This window comes from Aptenodytes patagonicus, chromosome 1 (assembly GCF_965638725.1).
Source record: "Aptenodytes patagonicus chromosome 1, bAptPat1.pri.cur, whole genome shotgun sequence".
Taxonomy (NCBI): domain Eukaryota; kingdom Metazoa; phylum Chordata; class Aves; order Sphenisciformes; family Spheniscidae; genus Aptenodytes; species Aptenodytes patagonicus.
The window spans coordinates 81551141-81567662 of NC_134949.1; the positions used below are offsets into that span (position 1 = coordinate 81551141).

General features: G+C 39.7%; 1 protein-coding gene across 8 annotated transcripts in view; it reads right to left on the reverse strand.

Moving 5' to 3' along the window:
• DUSP16 (dual specificity phosphatase 16) overlaps window positions 1-16522 on the reverse strand; it is a 76892-nt gene that overhangs the window by 27334 nt on the left and 33036 nt on the right. For 3 of the 8 annotated variants that reach the window (XM_076344744.1, XM_076344725.1, XM_076344735.1), the window contains 3 exons: window positions 14294-14374; window positions 6940-7540; window positions 5625-5763 (listed from right to left, as the gene is read on the reverse strand). In XM_076344744.1, the coding sequence (XP_076200859.1) occupies window positions 5625-5763; window positions 6940-7170 (370 nt within the window). In that variant the 5' untranslated portion in view covers window positions 7171-7540; window positions 14294-14374. Of the gene's footprint in view, window positions 1-5624; window positions 5764-6939; window positions 7541-8806; window positions 8933-13058; window positions 13493-14293; window positions 14375-16522 lie in introns of those variants that run through there. The other 5 variants (XM_076344772.1, XM_076344790.1, XM_076344753.1 and 2 more) reach the window with 4 other exon arrangements.

The window sequence follows — 16522 nt, forward strand, 5'->3', positions numbered from 1 at the left end:
TTCTACGCTCTCATTAAAAATTGATGGAGGGAGACTTTCAAACAGGACGATTCAGAGCTAAGCTCCTCTCTTGCTCTCATCTCCTCCCCACCGACACTGGCCGTACTCCATGGGTTACGGGACCACTTAGGGAGTACTGCACTCCCTCTGCAAGGCTTTCACCTCTTTCTTTAGAGACTTGCTTCTAATGGCATCAACCAGTCAGAGTATCAGGAAGGCCGGCATCATTGTGCAACTATCCTTCCTTCTCTAAACACTGGCAGGATATTTAACAGCTTGTTCTTGCTATGATTATTTCAACTTGCAGATAACTCGATTATTTTAATCGATGACCACCATTTGAAGGTGTGCTCTTCTCCTTGAGGTACTCTGCAAAGACTTACTTACAAGGAACGCTCAGAACTTCAGTTGGCAACAACCAAAAGTTATTAAGCTCCAAATCCAAATGTTAAAAGGTGTTAGGGTGTTAGACAGGAATTTAACAGCACAAACCACAGCTACCTCATGCAATCTTTCAGTCCATACTGGGTATCCTCCTACTTGGCATATGGGACTGCAGAAGCAAGGAAGAAAGCTCAGTCTCGCAGCCCTGGTCACTTCAGGAGACAGAAATGACCAGCTCTACCTATAAAAGAATATTCTTAGGATCTCCTGCTCCTCTGCCACAAGGCATGGTTCTTCTGGTGACAAAGCGGGCAGAGAGCACTAGGCTTTTTTTCCGTCCAGCTTTGCTTTAGGCAAGTAGAGACAACACAATGGTAAATTTACCGTAGAGATACTGGCATTTTTATACTAGGATTCCTTTAAATGGGCTTCCAATTTCAAATATTTTTAAGGAAAATGCCAGCATAAACAAGACTGTAGAAGAGTTCCTGACTTATTTCCTTCTCTTTGCACCCTCCATGCAAGTCTTCCATTTTGTACACACACTTTGTTAGGTGAGGGACAGGTCAGGGAGAAACAATGATTTGGGAAGTTTCAGCAAAAACATACCTTTTGCAACAGTCCCTGGCTAATCACTCACTTTTTTGTTTCCAGGACCTTTGCCCAATCTCACTGAACTCATTCTGTTTGCTGCTTCTTTACATACTCACTCAGCTTATGAATGACTTCATTCACTGTCCACTGCATATGTCACCTGCATTCATCACTGAATAGAAAATTAATAATTTATGTCTTTCTGCTTATCATGGTAGCTTTGTGCTTTGTAGAAGCTTATCAGAGAGCTCTTGTGAAAGCAAAATCCACTAAATCACATTACTGCTGACGTTTTTCATAGGCAGAAGGGTAGCAGAGATTAGTAGGCAATTCACCGCTTGGGCCTCGATTACCTGTCAACACCACTTTTTTACATGGTGACTGTACCCACAGTCCAACCGTGGTTTTGGGAGGGAGGCGTACAGCTCCCTGGCTCGGTGCTCGGTGTCTCTGCAAGTCAGATGCGGGCTTCATGCTGGGCACCTAGAAAGTCTGTAATTCTCTACTAGTAATTCTCTGAATTATACAGACAACCTGTGTAGTAAGTGGCACGTAGAAGTTTATGGACCCCTTTTCAAGACAGCTGTCATCTGACTGAAGGATGGCAGCTTCATCTCCAACCGTGAAGCAAGTTTTCTACAGATGAGATTTAAGTATGCACAACCTTGATTACATCTACAGATCAGGTCGATGCTGTTTAATGAAAGGCATGGTCCCAGTGGAATACAGTCACATACAAATCTAGCATACAGGCACTCGGGGGGTGAAACTGTACAGGCAATTCTAGAAGCTCACAAAAGGCTTCCAGTATATTTAACTCCTCTTCTGCCCGTACACTTTATAATCTGGTACATTATGTAAGTTTTCCATATTGGTTGTTCTCAGTGGCACTGAATATCACAGTACATCAAGTCTAAGTGGCAATTCAGTGACTCACAGAAAAATATGTCCTTCATGGTTTGCTGGCAAAATACACTCTGGTCTTGCAGCACTACAAATTCTTAGAGAGTTCAGTGAAACTGTTTATGATCCTGTATTACAGTACTCTGAAGTTTATCTAGTCCTTCTTGAACATTTACTGTTGCTCCACATCCACCTGAGTATACGAATTCTTGCTTTTGGTTTCAGTTCAGAGCCAGTACAGCGTTTCTGTGTTAGGCTATTACAATTTTTAATTTCAGGTTAGAAATACAGAAAGGTAGGCATTTCTGTTTTTTCAGAAACGCTTCTGTTTAGCATGTGTCTTCTGTACAAAAAAGAAAATTAAAAAAACCCACAAAATAAAAAGCTGTGCTTCATCTTCATCACAGGCAACATTTGAAAGGTAACCATCACAAAGACATCTGTGCTTGCACAAGTAGGAGTAAGCCAGATTAAGAGAAGTAGGGAAGAGCAAGTAAAACATGAATGATTTCCATTGGCATAGTGGAATAGAATTTAAGCAAGTCTCTTGGCATTTACTGCTAATTAAATTAGCGTTTAATGCTAATTCATCAAGCAAGAATCAGTAGTATCTCTTAACTGTTTCTACAGAGCAAGCAGAAACATCATAAAAATACTGTAACTAGGAAAAGGACTCCATAAAAGTAAACCCAGTTCTCAAAATATGGGAAAAGAAGGAATCAAGTCACATCCCTGTGTTTAAATCTTATTTAACTCTGCGAAGTAGATGCAGTGATAGGAGTGGGGTTAAGCCTTCAGTACCCGCATCTCAGTATTTTGCGCACTGTTAAAAATTAAGAACCAAAACAAATATTTAAATTCCTGAGAACATTCCCCACCAGATTATAAATATTTTTATGAGGTTAGATCAAGAGCTTAAACTAATTGGTAAGGGTTCCTTTGAGGTCTTTACATTAGTTACTTCAATGAAAAACAACCTCCAGGGTAGAGCATACCTTTATGCACAACCTAAATAAAAAACCACCTCACTGAGTGCTCAGTAATGGGGGGAGGCAGGAAGAACAGATGCAGGAATTTCAGACATTTGTTAATTGCTCCTTATTCTATCCCAACAAAAAAATATTTTCCTACCCCAAAATGTTTGTTTAAGGTCACTATTTTAAATAAACCAGACTGAGTGGCATAGGGAAAACTCAAGTCCAAAGGTTGTTCTTTTTACACAGTGCACTGACCCCTACTCTCATTATGGGCCATAAACGTTTACGAGAGTTCGTCATCGGCGTGCTGAGACATCACATTTTATCTAGTTTCCTAGAGCCATGTATCAATAGCCTCCAAGGAACTTTCTATAAGACTGAATCTAGCACCTTCTCCTTCACCCCACATCCCAAAAGGTTTCGTGTGTTGTTTGTTAAGTAGCTAGCTTTTTAATAGATGTAAGAAAACAACAGGACTGTGAAAGGTGTTTTCTTATGTAAGGATTAAAATCAGAGCAAACTCATTGTAAGAGGAGGAAATGCTAGAGAGCTGAAGGAATAGAGTTGATGTTAATTTACTACAAATTCATCTTAGTTGGGTATATTTCCTGAAATAAGCACTTACCTGTAATAAATCAGTAGTAAACACTTTCTTTACATTTCCCTTTTCTTCTTATACTCCTCTACCACTGGTTTTAAAGCTATCAGTTGTTTCTGCATTCATAAATATCACCATCACTAGCTATTTAACCAAAAAGAAGATGAAATTCTCAAATCTAATCTTTGCTAAGGGAAATGCATTTGACATGCTAAAATAAAAATCCTGCTTTCCATAAGGAGGGTTTTAACACATTAGATTCCTTTTCTCACCCAAACTAATCCTTACCAGCTGCACGTGGCTAAGTTCACCTCAGCTAGCTAATGTGCACTAGTATCTTGCATGTGGTTTAAGTTGTATTTTCAGCTTGAACAGACAACCACCACACGCTAGGAAAAAAAAAAAAAAAAACACCACACCAAAACAAAGCAATTTCTCACAGTATCATTAAGATACACGCAACTGGTGTTTGCCCAGACTATGCACTGAGGAGCTGGGGAACACTCCCTTCCTGGTACTGTCCATTCCTACAGGAGCCACAGGGAAGTCTGAGGATGGCGACACTGTGACCACCTCCCTCACAGGGTCCAGCAGAGGAAAAAGAAGATCAAAGCCATGTCTCATGCAACTAATCTATAAAGGGACAGTAGAAGGAAGGGAAGTTTTGTGACACTCTCCTTTGCTTGACCTTATTAAGGATTTCCACCCCCCCAACTCCTCCCTGCCATGAGGTCTAATTCTTAGTTATTAGATAGCTGTCTCTCTTTCCACCATGGAAATCAAGTTGCGAATAGTCTGTATTGCTGCATGCAGCTGTAATATGCTTCCGGTTATCAAAAAAAAATCTCAGGACAGATGAGCAGAGTTGGGTATTCAAACAATAAAAGGATTTCTTAAGAGGCATGAACTGCTTCTAGACTGGTCTATTTTTTAAATAACAGTTTTAAATTTAAGGGAGTATTAACCACATATTTCAGCGATCTTTCATTAAGCATTTACTGTGCCTAGACACCATACATTTACTTGGTGGCTCATATGGAAGAAGAGTTATTTAATCTAATATTGTAGTCCACAACCCACACATGTAATTCTTACCAAGAGAGCAAAGAAAATGGAAGCACCAAACATAGCTAAAGCAAAACCCTACTTAGTTTTCTGTAAGTACAGCTCACATGAGCACCAAATGACCTGCCCAAGCACAGAAATTATTAATTTTCTCTGTATTCACTTTCAAAATAGTTTGGGAAAAGTTCTCTCAGTAACACAACCACCTCCCTATCACTTTCATCTGAAGTCACTACAAACCTCGGTGAAACCTTCTTGCTAAGAGAAAGCATCTCTCTGGAGTTCTTTCCATTTTCCTCAGCATTATTCAGTCTCTGACTGTAGTTTTAACATTTCAGAGACTACAGATACACTTCAATACATCACTGATCGAGTCACTGCAATGGATTTCCTACTTGTATTTGTCATCCCCTCTTCTTTCAGCCCTGGATCTACTTCATGCCCCTCCTTGTTCCTTTTTGTGAACACTGTGTCTACTGTTCCATGACAGAAAAAACAACACAAGCACACGTTAAAACCAACAAATCCTGTATTATAGGGACTTGAATTTCTATGGATGCTTTGACCTGGGATCTGGGAAAGAAAAAGAAAAAAAAAAAGGAGAGAGAAAGAAAAAAGGTGGGGATGAGGGAGAAGACCTAATAGAGTACTACCGCTTAAGGAGCTGAAGTTTAAAAAGTCATACAAAATAATCTCCGTAACTCTGGGAGATGGTTTCTCTTGTTCTTATTGTAGTATTACCAATTCAGCAAGGAAGAGGTTTTCCTCCTAGCACGTACAATACTTAGAAGACCAGGGAAGCACATTTCTTTTACTATTTTTGACCCTAAAATAGCAGACATACACATCTAAAAAACCCTGTATTGACCAATTTCCATTTACACAGCACTAATGGTGTAATATATCCCCTGTAAGATGCAGTTTTGAAGCATTATATGTATTATGAGCGTCACTATCTGCATAAAGAACTACAGAAAAAGCTATGCTATAACTGAAGTTTATACCAGCACTGTTGCAAAATTGTGTTCGTGTCAGCTGTAACGACAGCATTTCCTTTCTTCTCCTTATTCAAGTGTTTTGGTTTTTCTCTTGGTATGTCATACCTGAAAGCAGATACACAGAGCTGAAATTCTTCTCCAGTTTGCCCAGGAGCACAGTAAGAAAGCAGTCAGATGAGAGAGAGGTCACATCTTTAGAGCTTTGGTCATACACCACCACTTCCTGCTTGCAATCAATTTCAATCTGAAACACAAGTAATTCAGAGTAAGATAGGAAGGAGGAAGATGATAAAAAGCACCACATTATCACCTGCATCAGGGTTCCCACATATTTGCTATGCAGCAGTTCAGATACATAGATTTCTGTAGCTGTATGCAAAGCAGTTTTTATTTTATACTTAATATGCCTGATCAGATCTAATTCCTTTGAGAGTTTGTAAATTGATTATTTGCTCCAAGTTGAAGTATATTCCCTAAGTTTCTACTATTAGGTAATTATATGTCACTTGTAAAATGCTTTACCTTCAGCTAGGTTGGTTGGTTTGTTTAAAAACTAAGCTTTTTTAAAAGAAGGCCCTACCTCAGTTTCTGCTTCTGGGTTTTTTGTGTATAAACAGTAAAGAGAATTTGAACCGCCTAAAACTACATACATTTTAGCCATCTGTAGAACTTTATGTATAAAATATGCTTTAGATAGTAGCAGTAGTAATAATAATAGGCTTCCATTTTTAACATGTCAAAGTAAGAATGTAATAGATTACTTTAGTAACCGAAACATTTGAAACAAATACCAATGGATTAAAAAACAAAACACACATAGATACACATTAAGTTTAAACAGCTTAGCTATTTTCTTTTCACTAGTAACACTAACCCCCCCCCCCCCCAAAAAAAAAAAACAACAACCAAAAACCCATCAAACTACTCACACGAAAAGTCCTTTAAACAGCAAGTAGGAGCCAGGATTGACAGAGCTACAGTTTCCTTGCAAACAGTACGACCACTTGCTAAGCAATCCCCACCACCACAGACCCCAAAGAATCCTTCGAAGTTTAGAATGAGCATGTTTCCTGGCTTAATTACACACATTTAAGGGACTGTGCTTTGCAAGACATACAAGAACCCTGAGAGCGTTCTTTCTGAGTAATTTCTAAATCCCTCCCCATCACTCTGTCACTTAGGGGAGAGCAGGCTACAAACAATCCCAAAGATCAACTCAGTAGTAACCAATAGCCTCTTAAACCAGGTCAGAGCTCGGCAAAACTCAGTCCCCCAATTTTGCTTTTTTTTAAAAACAAAAATTTTTTAAATTTTAATTTTTAATTTTTTAAAACAAAATACCTAAGGGAAAATTATTACAAGTTGCTTTCCAGGCACCCTTTTAAACAAATACAAGGAATAACAGGAAAATGACTCCTACCTTGTGTTTTGCTGAATGCTGAATGAGCTCTGTAATCAAAACTTTGTCCTGCTGCAGCCTCCGCTTCATAAGCTTGGAGCAGTTGATGTTGATGGCATCCAAGATGTGGGACGTATTGTATTCCACAAAGGGGCGGCTATCAATCAGCAACAATTTTTCTGTACCACTCTCCAGCAAAGCCACCAACTTCTCGGCGACAATGAGTTGAGTCCTGATCATCTCATCGGCCATGACAACAATAAGGCCTCTTTCACCACCTCCCTCTCTAATTTGCTGCGATGATGTAATGGCTGTGTACTCAAAGGCTTAGCCACACCATTGTACTAGAAGTGTATGAGGTCATGCTGGTAGTGACTGGCAAAAGAAAAGTTAAACCCATTTTCAGAAAGAGCTCTTCAACTGAATGTCTCCTCCTGCTTCCAGTTGATGTGCCGTTACAAAGGGTTCATTCCACAAAGCAGCCCCTCACATCTGATTCATCAGGAGATGACTATGGAGTAGCCATTTCACAATTCAAACAAAAGATGCTTTCTGGCTGCTGCTGCATTACATCATTCTTTACCTTTGCTCCCACCCATCAGCTTTACACCGGACTAAGAGCCTGTAAGAAGGAGAAGATAAAAAAAAAAAACATAAACCAGATGAGGCCATGAAAGTTTGCAGAACAAAACATTCAACTTTGAGGCTAACTGCACACTGGTCTGTACCATATAATAAATACACTCCTGAGAAGTTCCCCTCTCTGCTGTATATGCCAAACACCTAGAGAGAGTATTTGCAACTATAGTCTCTGAATCTCTTCCAACGATCTTGCCTGGACAATTATCTTGTATTTCAGGCAACGTACCCTGTCTTAATTGCAGACTTTTGTTGCCACTAGCTCTGCCTCTTCACAAGACTTTGTTAGAATATAATTAAGAGATACTGCCCTAAATCATGGTATTCCTTTCAATAGCAAAACTAATTAGATGCGTTTCAGCACTTCACCACTTAGTAAGAAGTTGTAAAATTAGTTAAGATACATTTTTAAAGTTTAATGCCTTGGAAAGCATTTCACAAACCAGCACTGCAAGTCGGGGAACTGAAACTGTACAAAAGAAAGGACATCCACCTCTCTAAGAACATGGTTGAAAAGAAACCAGCAGAACAAGATGCTACATCAGGACACAAGCATTTTATTTGAATTAATCACCAGACATGAAACAGAGGCCTCGTGAATACACTACTGAAAGGTAAAGCAGTGAGCACTGTCTCTGGCCCTTCTGGAGCAGGTGGGACAGTTACATGAGGTACATTACACTTTTCACACATGATAAATAATATCTGAAGCAAACCATACTTTTGTAAAATTAGATCCTGACAGTATCTGAACCACATCAGCCAAAACGGCGGCAGCAGCAGAGCAGTAAAAACACCTGACATGTTTCACCACCTATTTGTATTACTGCCCACAGTTGTCCTCAGGCTTTTCAGAGTCTCCCAAAATATACTTTGATGGAACAAGTCCCTGTAGGAACACTCCTCAGAAAGGAGCCACCATGGAGCTTCATCCATAAGGAATTTAGCTGCACTTTAGTGCATATAGTGCTGCAGCTATAGATCCAACAGAAAACATGAGTCAACTTGCTTTGCTCCCACAGTTCAAAACTTGGTCTCTTAGTGCAATCGTGGATATTTACAGAGATAGCCGTCTACATAAGGCTGCAAACAACAACTCCAGAGGAAACACAAGCCACATGTTCAGCTGCCTCGGTAATCAACTCCAGCAAGAGGAGACAGCTGAGGGTGGTGACTTCTTCAACCGAGGTGGCGGAGCTCACAGGTTAGAGCCATACATGAAAGGACAAGCCTGACAAGAGTTCCTCACCTCGTTAGTATGGCAGACTGTTTGGAAATGAGCAATCTGGGCTCAAATCGGTGCAGGGTAAAGCTGGCTCAGCAAGAAACCACATTTCTCCAGTTTGCATGTCTCACACCATCACATTCCCTTTTCCTGTTTGGGGAAGCGATTTTAGGTCACAAAACTATGCAACACCTCTTGCACAGGGCAAAGTGTACCTTCAAGCGAGTCTTGTATCAGTTCTGGCCCATGCCACCGAGCCTGTGACCCAAGCAGCCTTTCTACCTCTGCTTTCTGCTGGCTGGGACAAAGCAAAGTAACACAACTGTCACAAAACTGAAGTGGCCAGATGAAAAAAAAAAAAAAAAAAAATTCAATTGATTGACAGTTTTGAGACAGCGAAACATTTCTAAACAGAAGCAAGTTATAAGTTTTGCCAGATTCTTAATGCACATACAGCTACATATGGGGATGAAGATTTTATATATTCAAAAAAAATTTACATCCTCAGTTTAACCAGGTTCAGCTGCAAAACTTGCATTTTACTTATAAAATAATTTTACATGCTTCAGTTTGAAATGTTTGTTGTATATCTTAATTGCAAGAGAAGTCATGAATTCTAACTAATTTATATAGTTTATTAAAAGTCCTGTTACAGCAACAGGTCAGTTGTGTTTAGCAATGGGAAATCCCAGGTCAGCAGATGTTTTGCTCGTTAGATATATTACACAAATCTAAATATACAAAATCTTAAATAAATAAAATTCTGAAAAAAGTACAAACTTCACTTTAACAACCCAAAAAAGAAAACTGAAAGAAACTTATTTTATGAGAGTTTCATGTAGCAATACAGTAAAAACACCAGGTTTCCCATGAACAGCCATTAGGTTAACAAAATGTGATTTTCTATTTGCCCTGACTCTACTGCTATACAGCCAGTGCTTTTAAGCTTGCCCAGATAGATGGAAGCATATAGCAGTGAAACGCATATTGCTCTAAACTAGAAAAATTATTGGAAAAGTTACTATACCAAGCCTTAATTAAGCCTATTAAAAAAACCCACCCTATCTTTGCAACCTGGCTGGCAGGTGTGCTCCCCCTCAAAGAGCAGTCATTATATACTGGCCTCAGGCTCTCTGTAGATAGGCTGGAAGGTATCAAAAGATTATGCCATTACGCAAGGGGGGAAAATAGTGAAACTTGATAGTTGTGTCCATTTTTTTTTCAGAGAGAAAAGAGTATTCTGCAATTTTTTTATTTCTCTTAACATGTCCTGTCACGAATTTTGATTCTCTTATTCGTATCAAAGGCTGCCAGATACCAAACCCACTGAACTCAATGAAAACTTTTCCACTGGCTCTAATGGGAATTGGCTCTAGCTCTTTTGTGAGCTAGACAGTTTGTTCGTGAACGAGACAGTTTGTTTTGATGAGTAAATTGCTCACTTAAAGTCCAAGTAATAACAGGAAAATAAAGCAGCTGAGAAACTATAGAACTCTAAAACGGAGGCTGTTAAAAATGCATAATCTTTAATTTGCAACTTTCAGTTTGGGTATATTTCTTATCTTCTAAATGCTTACTGCTCGCTGTCTCAGCCTTCACTCTCATATGATAGAAGTTTGTTTCAGAAGAACCTTAAAAAGAACTCAAACCAGTCATATATGGTGACTGGGTAAAGAGCATGTAAAGAACATAAGGCAAGTGGGCTACCAGTCAAGAATCCTTTTAAATAACGCTATTACCTTAACTTATAGCTATGTGTTAAGTTTCTGAAAGCATTCTGCCCATGGCTTGAAAGTAATAAACTTAACAGTAATGTCACCTCAAGTTATTGTGACTGAAATCCCATTTTGACAGGAACAGCTCCACTGGGCAGGGGAGGAACATCGTTTTTATCAATTACAGGTTTTTATTTTGTTTTAATTCTCTCTGCTTCTGGTACTGTCAGACTTTGGGACTCTTCCTTGTGACCTATCTTAGCAAGAGAAACTGGCAGACTCCTGCTTTAGAGACTAGAGCTCTCCTCCCCTTCCTGGTGACTGCTCTTACCATTCAGCTACTATGAGGTGTTGAAATATCTGTTTCATTTCTAATCATAGTTTGTAAAAAGGCAAAATTCAATTTCTTGACTGTTCTCTTTCTGCTGTGCTACTTGTGACTTAGATCGCAATGGTCTGTATTGACACCTTAGTGTCTCATAAAATGATGCAATATAATGCTTTGCCCTAAATAGGCCATTATGTTGCTGAACTTCAAGGTAGGAAACCATCTAGTCACAGGATGTTCTACACTGAAATCAGGATTATGGAAAAGTGAGCTGTAATCGAGCTATGAGAATACTGCATGAAGTCACTCACATACACGCTGCATGGCTTCTTCTTCCTCCTTGTAGATGGACTGCAACACGTGTCACTGCTTGTTACTTCTTCTTTTAAAGAAGAAAATTAAACTTTTAACTCACTGTAAAACTAAAAAGATCTGTTCCACACCTGCCCGGTATCTTTACAGTTTCTCCATATTGTTTAAAGAACCAAAACAACAAAAACCCTACTACTTTCCATACAAACAACAGTGGATCTCTAATATGTACGTGTAATGCTGCCACAGAACTACAGGATCCCTCTTCGCCTCAGGGATTCCTGTCCCCATCCCAAATGGCTCAGATGGAGTGAAGCAGGCAACCACAGAACTGGAAACCTGGCACTTAAGTTGTATGTTTGATTCTTCAGTCAAACTAACTCACATTTTGTATGCACTCCTAATTTCTACTTCTACGACTTCAACTCAAAGCAATTCCCTTACATCATAGCAGGACACTTGTTGGAGTTATCTCAGGCTTTGTCTCACATGATAGCAACTATTTTTAAAGAGGCAGATGCAGCAAGAATATATTTTAAAAACCTCTCAGAACAACACTCTAATTTTACCTCAGTTAAGGAACTGGCAGAGAGCTTCTAGAAGCCTTGCTACAATCTCTGAAAGACTTCTACCTTACATAAGAAGGTAACCTTGAAGTTGAACCTTGGTGTCATAAATGCTCAGCAATTTTGTTCCTGACATCACTAATGCCTGCCTTGTCAGGTGACTACAGCAATGCTCCCACATACATTACTGCTGCATGGCAAAACGCCAACAAAATAACTTTACAGCATCTGAACATTAAAAGGTCCTGAAGGGCAGCTTTTGCATACTCGGCCTGAGACACATGATTTTTAAAACCATGTATTTTTCCACTTTCTAGAGGCAAACACATGCACGTATGAGGAAAACACTATCTTCCACTACAAATTCTCTTTCATGTTTCTCAGGATGGACACTAGCACAAAAAAGAAATCCAAAAGCTGAATCAAAACACAGAGGCAGGAGTTCCTAAACTGCAGGACACATGCCACTGCTGGCACATCAGCTGTTTTCAAAGGAGTATTTGGCTTCAGCGTTACTGAGCTGGGAGCTGCCAGTGGTTCAATAGCTGGTGCCAATACCATCAGCGCCAGCCCCTACCACCACAGCCACACATGATACTCAACAAACAAGCCTACACAAACTCCTGCATCAGAGAGGAACTCCTGATCTAGGATCACAGGGTGAATTCCCACTCCTGCGAGATGTTTTTTCCCCCCCAACATATATGACAGCCACAGCATTCCCTCACCAGCCTCAGAAAGATGGAAATAAAAGTCGTTCTGGACAGATGCTTGTAACCTATGCTACTAGAGACTGAGTGACAATCAAGGAGAGAGAGGGACGATCGTTGCTCAAGTTGCTACTCATCAGTGGCAAGAAACACAAAGCGTCTATGGAGCACAAGAGAAGTAAGATTTCTAGTGAAAGCGAGGAATGGCTATACTACTTCTGAATTCAGCAAGCAAGCCAATAAATTCCAGAGATCGACAACTGTGTAATAAACTGTAAAGTCGGGAGGGCGGGGGGGAATGTAAATGAGGTCACAAGAAGCCTACATCTTGCCTGCCATTGTGCAGACCACACAGGAGTGAGATTACAAATACTTGTGATTTAAAAGAAGAGATGTATTAACAAGGGCTCATGTTCCTCAGCTGAGGGGAATGAGGGTGTCTTTTGGCTTTTCAGATGACTCAGGCAAGTGTCATCACCTCATAAGCACATCACTTCCTCACATTCATTGGGGGGTGGAAGAACACAGACTTTCCCCCACCCTCCCAAGCACACTCTACTTTGGTGCAAGAGTGGAGAGCAGCAAGGAAGTCACTCAAATAGAAACACAAACTATTTTTTTTTTTTTTAAATGTCACTTACGTACCATGTTCATAAAAGAGAAGCAGTTTTTAAGAATTTCACCCTGCTTTCCTCTGCTTATCTGTATGATCAGAATGGCTGCTCCCTCCTCTCCTACTTTCAGCACATCTGTACTTTAGATCTATATACACAGTCAAAATGGAATAGTGTTAATTTTCTCTTCCTTGTAGAAACAGCAGCCACATGCATTTTAGATTACACACTGTAAGTTCATGAGAAAGGCAACTACAATCCATTGGAAAAAAACAGATGAAGGAGAATTTTCTGTTCAGTACTCTATTGTCCTTCATCCTACTTGATTAATTACTCAGTTTTGATTACTAGTTCTAAAGAAAAGTAACCCCACTTGTGATTGTGCTCACCAATCTGAAAACTGAGACGTGGAGAGATAAAGCCAGAAAGGAGATCAACTTCCCATGAATAAGCTGCATAAAACACCTCCAGTTTAGATTGTTAAGCTCGCTCTATTTCTACACCTACTGCTCAGTGACATTTTTACCACCAGCACTCTAAGATAGCTGGGCTAAGCAAGATGAATGGACCTTCCATTTAGATAACAGTAAGATATTGCTTTTCATACAAATAGTGGTATTTGAAATAATATAATGTGTTCTACTACCAAAACAAACCCAAAAAACAGACCACCAAAACACTATATATTGCTGACCTACTCAACATAGCCCCCAAATATGTGCAATGTTCTTGCAAAGATCATCCATGCACCATCACCCACTCTAAGCAATAAGCCAGATTATTATCACTTGCATTTACCAAGAAGCCAACCTCTTTGACATTCACTGTAGAATAATAAACATTTATTACATGTTATAGCAGGGAAACCTGACTGATAGAATGTGAGCTCATAGGAAGTGTCAGCACATGCTGTAGATATGTTACATCACTCTATTCAACAGCTCAGAAACTTTATTTGGGGACTCCCTTCTCCACCCATAGAAGCAAGAAGCTCTTTCCATTTCAAAATTCTTTTTCACTGTAGGTTCACCACATATAGTTTTGTGACACCCAGAATGAAAGCTTACCTAATCCACTCCAAACAAATACTATAATACATAACATTTTTAATTTCCTATTGCCTGGGACACTAGGCAACCAGTAAAAGTTTCATTGGATTTTTAAAAGATGATTCTCCCTGTATGACTTCCAAGTCAAAGCAACTGAAAATTCTGGAGTACTTTTATATTAATTCATTATTGTTTCACGTCGAAAGCAATTACTCACCTACATTTAAGTCAAAATCTAAATGGGCTGAACAGGATGACAGAGGGTAGTCCACATACAAAGGCCAGCAGAGGGAAATACCTAAACACAGGAACATAAATTAAAAAAATAAAAATCCTTATTACAAGTAAAAAAAAAAAAAAAAACAGAAAAGGAATTTCACACTTTCAGTGTAGTGATTTGCTGTAAAATTCCCTAAACACATGAAAACCTAGGTGAGAAGAGATCTATAAATGCTAGCGTTCATTTAAATGGAAAGGGTCTGAAATAGAAAGTTATGTTATACTGATTTTCTAAAAGAAAAGAAAAAACCCCACAGCAAATCTCTCCACTATCTTTAAAAAGAAAAAAGTTGGAGATTCTTAAAACAACAACAAACAAACAAAAAAACCCAACCAACAGTAGCCTTCCAAACAATTTGACGCATGTCCCTGCTAGAAAACTAATCTGTAACTAGCATTCATGGGTGATGCATTTGCATGAATTCGAGCAAATTCACAAATTCTTGTTTAGTATCTATTAATATAGGCAATTGCCATAAGTCACTCTGATTACAGATGTATTTTGCATGGACAAAGACTAACGAGACAGAACATCTTGAGTAATTAATCCCACCTCCCCACACGCTAAAAAAGCCAACACTGGAAACTGGTTACACTGGCATCACCAATCATTACGTATAGTCATACCCGTACAACCTCTATACAAAGCACCTGCTGTTTCTACATGAACAAATTAAATTATAACCTTCACACGAGGAAGTAAAAATAAACACTGTGTCAGTTCCAGACCGTTTCCTGGGCAGCTAAAAACAAGATTCAAATCATTGCTATCAAGAGATGACAGCTCCACTTAATCACTGTAACATAAACCATGACAATAAATTATTGCCAAGCACTGCCTTGTTAGGAAATCCAGGAGTGGCTCCGAACCACATAGTAAATGATACCATGAAGAGCCACCGCAGCAGAGGGCTGAGCCCATTATGAGTCGGTGAACAGATTCAAAACCCACATCATCTTGCGAGGAAAGGAGCTACAAGAATCACCTTGCCGTCCTTAGGCAACTGCTCTAAATACCTTGCAAACGTCAACAGCAGAACATGGATCTAGAGCCCTCCAGACACATAAAGAGTTTGCTATCCAGACCATGCTCTGCTCACTGGGATGGACACCTTGACTGGGACCTGCATGTTTGTCCCTAGGAGGTCCCAGGCTGGAGATCCTCTCACTTGTCCATCTTTAGCACATCGGCATACGTACGTGAGAGCAGCAAGGCAGAGAGAGGTGGACGAGAAGATCTGTTGAAGACTGTGCCAGCTCCGTTTCTCCCCCTGCCTGCTCTGGCTGGCAGGTACCCTCTCAAGCCCTAGGAAGAGGCTCTGAAGATCTCTCTTGCTCCTTCCCCCAGTCCAGCAGCAGAAGCCCGACAGAAGGCAATGGAGAACGAAGAGAAAGCTCATCCTATTCATCGTATTTGTTGCTACCCCCTTTTCTAATCTCATCCCTGGAAATTAAAAACTAACCTAGTGCTTAACACTGATTAGGCTCTGCCTAGATACAAGACCCTATGATCAGAGACCACCTTGTGACAGTCCAAGGAAACAAAGTACTGGGACAAAAAGCATCTCCCTTTTTGTTCCTTTGTGCTTCATGTGCAGTTTCTGAAGTCTCTCTGAAAACTGGCAGGTAATCTTCACATTCACTAGTGCCTGCCATTCATGCCTCTCCAAAGTCCTTACAAATAAACTAGCTCAGGAAAATATATACTATTTTTCCCACTGTAATGAATAGAAGTAAATCAGGAGTTTAAAGCAGCACCCAAGAGCCCTCATTTCACCACTGGGCGCAATTAATCATGCTGAAGAGCAGATGAGAAACAAAGCACATACTCAATTTCAACATAGTTTACTGGAAGGAGTTGTCACATTTTTAGAACAGGATCCATTCATGATCGAAGACCGAGCTGCTGCAAGTTCAGCCATAAGCATTAAGTGCATTTGGAAATTCCCTGGCAATGCTGTTAAAGGAACAGACATTTCCTGTAATTTTCAGAAACATTTTATATCTCCCCTCCTTCTTTTTAGCCTTGGTGGTAAGAAAGGGGAGAGAGAGAGAGAGGATACCATATTACCATTAAGTGAAATATGAATGAGCCACCCAAGTTTAAAGTGGAAACTTCAGCTATTTGTGCTTAGGAGAAATTAAAAAAAAAAAAAAAAAAAAAAAA